The sequence below is a fragment of the Anopheles maculipalpis genome, chromosome 3RL (genome assembly GCF_943734695.1).
Source record: "Anopheles maculipalpis chromosome 3RL, idAnoMacuDA_375_x, whole genome shotgun sequence".
NCBI lineage: Eukaryota > Metazoa > Arthropoda > Insecta > Diptera > Culicidae > Anopheles > Anopheles maculipalpis.
Genome location: NC_064872.1, coordinates 90346355 through 90349816, shown reverse-complemented (window position 1 = coordinate 90349816; position 3462 = coordinate 90346355). Strand labels below are relative to the sequence as shown.

General features: G+C 43.9%; 1 protein-coding gene across 1 annotated transcript; it reads left to right on the top strand.

Annotated features, from left to right (window-relative positions):
- The first annotated feature begins 605 nt into the window (after window positions 1-605).
- On the top strand, window positions 606-3215 carry LOC126561191 (U-scoloptoxin(05)-Sm1a). The gene is made up of 4 exons (XM_050217136.1): window positions 606-657; window positions 2024-2185; window positions 2587-2736; window positions 2998-3215. Exons 1-4 carry the CDS (start codon window positions 606-608, stop codon window positions 3213-3215), a joined length of 582 nt encoding a protein of 193 aa, XP_050073093.1.
- The last annotated feature ends 247 nt before the right edge of the window (window positions 3216-3462 follow it).

Genomic DNA, 3462 nt, shown 5'->3' with positions numbered 1-3462 from the left:
ACATGCGCTTTGGAAAGTAACATTGTCACTTCCAGCCCACAGACGCCACGCTTTACTGGATGGAAATTCAGTCACTTTATTCCATTCGTGGCGAACAGTTCGTTATTGCTTCCTCTGTTTCCCAGTGCGGAACAGCCAACACGTCGATCGCACGTGTTACTTTGATTTTGAAAGAGGTTTAAAATCACTCTATCGGCTGGAAAAATTGCCCGCCACAAAGTGAATTCACGAACGTCGTTCGAGAGTTCATCTGTCAAAACACGTATGACAGATTGTGATCGGAGATCGTGATCGTATGCGTGTTGTGTTTAGACAGCAGCAGCAGCAGCAGCAGCAGCAGACGGTAGCTAACAGCGAGTGAAAAACGTTAATTATAATCGTAATTACCGTATGTGAGTCTTTGTGTTGTGTGTGCGGTCAAGAACAAATACTTCATTATCGTCCTTTCTTCGATTTTAGGTGTTTTGAGCCCTTGACAACGGTTGCTAGGTGAAACGAACCAGCAAGCAACTGGATTGAACCAAACACACCCATCGTCTGCAGTCGCGTCAGTAGTGTTGTGTCTTGTCGCATTCGTCAATTAGTCGTGAAACAAAAAGCACGTCATGAAACAATTTGTGTTGGGAGTGGTTTTCCTGCTGGCCGCCGCCAAAACTGGTAGGTTGTGTGGAAAAATGGACATGGAAATGAATCATTTGGGCTGTAAGATTTGTTATTGTTTAGGGTGAGCCGAACGTGAGACTCGCCCAGTGAGAAAAAGGAGTGAGTGAGATCGGTGAGATGAGGATCATCGTGCATGCTGTCAGTTGAGGCAACATTTTCTCACTACCATAGTTGCTGCTATTTACTATTCCGTTGAAAGAGTTTAAAGAAAAAAAAAATGCAATTAAACTGTTGCATGACGTCTGTTCCCCGGTTCAAAGATGGGATTCCTTCCTCGGTACTGGAAATGATTTCGATTGGAAAGCACCAGCATACTCAAAGATCCATCGTAGTATGGTGTTCTGATTCGTTTAGCAACAATATCCGCTTCCCGAGATTTGGTGTCCTGTGTGCCTTTTTTTTACATCCATTCTGGTTCAACTACCCGCACGGAGAGTGCTTATCGTCGGTCTTCCACCTCAATGGACAATCGAAACTTGGCCCAAATATTGATCGACAACACGGACAAAAGTTGGAATGCAAATACGTACTGTAAAGCCATCGCCACCGCCTCAGGACCTTTTCCTGAGGCGGTACTCAGAAGTACTACAAAAGGCAACCGAGAAGCAGCATCAGCTGCAGCCTTGCTCTATTTGACTTTGTTACTTTGTGAGCCAAGTTTTTGGAGCCGTTTGCTCTTGTTTGCTCTCATTTCATCAACCGAACAAAATCAAACGGCTAGGAGAAGCCAACAGAAAGCAGCGCGCACCGTCAGCGGAAAACATTTCGCTGGAAACCACCAAACACACAAATGCGGGTTTGTGTGGTCTTGAAAGGAAGTAAGAACAGGGAATGGAGGGAGAAAAAGCACTTCAAGAGGCCAACAACGGCTTCCCTTGATATTATTGTGGACATGGCTTTTTTTTTAAGTGTGTGGTGCCCAAAAGCATGTTTTGAAGAGGAAAATGAATTCTGAAATGAAACTCTCGCCACATTAAGAGAACATGTACGCAGGTTCCGCCGAGCGAATGCATTAAGCTGATTAAATCTGCATTTTGCTTCCTTAAATTGGGGGAAAACTTTATTCCCATTTTTATGTTGGGGACGCAAAAAATTGGTGGCGTTTTATCCCGTGTGTGAGAGCGTGTAATCGTGTGGAATGGGTACGAGATTGAGCCCATTAAAATAATTATGTCTTATTTGTGGATCCAGCAACCGGTTGATGGCAATGGAAATGCATTTTGAAACACGAAATGGCAATGTAGCGTGTGAAAAGGATGATATAGTGCCAGCTGGCGAAAAAAGAAGCGAATGATGATATTTAGCTAATTTCATTTTTCTTTCTTCTTGGGAATGTAAATCAAAACGAATAATCTCTTAGCAACGGCCATCAGCTGCTACGTGTGTAATACGACCGACTCGACGACACCGTTCCAGTGCAGTGAATGGTTCGAACGGTTCGATCGTCCCGACCTCAAGCCGGTCGATTGCTCTAACGTGTATGGGGCGAAGTACTGCATCAAACATATTGGCCGCTTCGAAGGTATATCGTCTGTTAGAACAGCACAATAACACACGGCTGCATGTAAAAAAAACTGCTAATCTATGCTCAGGGTGCGATGATGCTGCTGCTGCTGTTGCTGGTAGAAAATGAATCTCTAAACTTACTAATCTAATAATCCGCTGCCGATTGCCGACAAAAAATCTAATACTCATACTAATTTCACGCTAATAATGTGGGATAGTAACGCGGAAGGACAAGCGAACCACCGGTTGATAGGATTGCATATATTAGGGGGCTTTTCTTTTATTCTCTCAATGCTGGTGGTGAGCATCGTTTCGTTCTATCCCCTAGACAGGTGTCGGGTTGCATGTAATAAACGGCTTTTTTAAAACTCTAACACACATACACAAACATCTATTTGTTGATCTCTTGCCTTTCAGCGTACGGTATCCTCTGCTACCAGTGCTCGTCCGCCCATTCCATGTACTGTTCGGACATGCTGGTCGCGGACGAAGCGTCACCCTTCAAACCGGAACCGTGCGACCACGTGTTCGAGGCAGAGTACTGCATCAAATCAACGGCAATGCATGGTTCGGTTTCGATATTCGCTTTCGTGTGTGTGTGTGTGTGTTTATTTGTTTATTCGTTTGTATGTGTCACGATTTTCGTTGCTAACTCACATTAACACCGCATGCTTTGATCCTTTTTTTACAATTCTTTCCGTGTGTAACACATTTCTATTCACTTCACCTGCAATTTGGAAAGCATGTTTTACCGTGCACATTCGATTAATTAAGTATTGACGAATAAAATATTTTTTTCTTTTCTTTATCCGCACGCATATCACCCAGATGGTATTGGTGCCAAGCGTTACTGTTCGTCGCGCGATTTAGGTAACTACTGTAATTACGTGCGGAATCCGGGCGATCAGATCGAGTACCGATCGTGTATCTTCACCTGCGACACGGACGGATGTAATGCTGCTCCTCGTTCGCAGTTCGTTTCAGGATCGCTGCTAACCATCGTCACGACGCTGGCGGTGATGGTCTCAATACTTGTCAGGCAGTAGATGCATTTCCCGTTGTTCTAGAGAATTGTAGAATTTTTACTATGCGTTACATTCTTCCGTCCAAGATAGAAAAGTTCAACTTTCCATTCCATGTTCCATTCCGTCCATTTGTTTATCCCGCGCATTCCATCACCGCAAGAGGAACGGCATGTTATCCATGCGGTACGGTTCACTGGCACACCACAATATGTTCAAGTAATAGATCTAGTAATAATGTTAGATGTAGGTGAGACGATTTTTTTAAAAA

Excerpts from the sequence above, each read along its gene's own strand:
- LOC126561191 (XM_050217136.1), top strand. The coding sequence starts at position 606 with ATGAAACAATTTGTGTTGGGAGTGGTTTTCCTGCTGGCCGCCGCCAAA. Across the intron at positions 658-2,023 it reads GCTGGCCGCCGCCAAAACTG|CAACGGCCATCAGCTGCTAC; the intron begins GTAGGTTGTGTG and ends ATAATCTCTTAG. Across the intron at positions 2,737-2,997 it reads CAAATCAACGGCAATGCATG|ATGGTATTGGTGCCAAGCGT; the intron begins GTTCGGTTTCGA and ends CATATCACCCAG.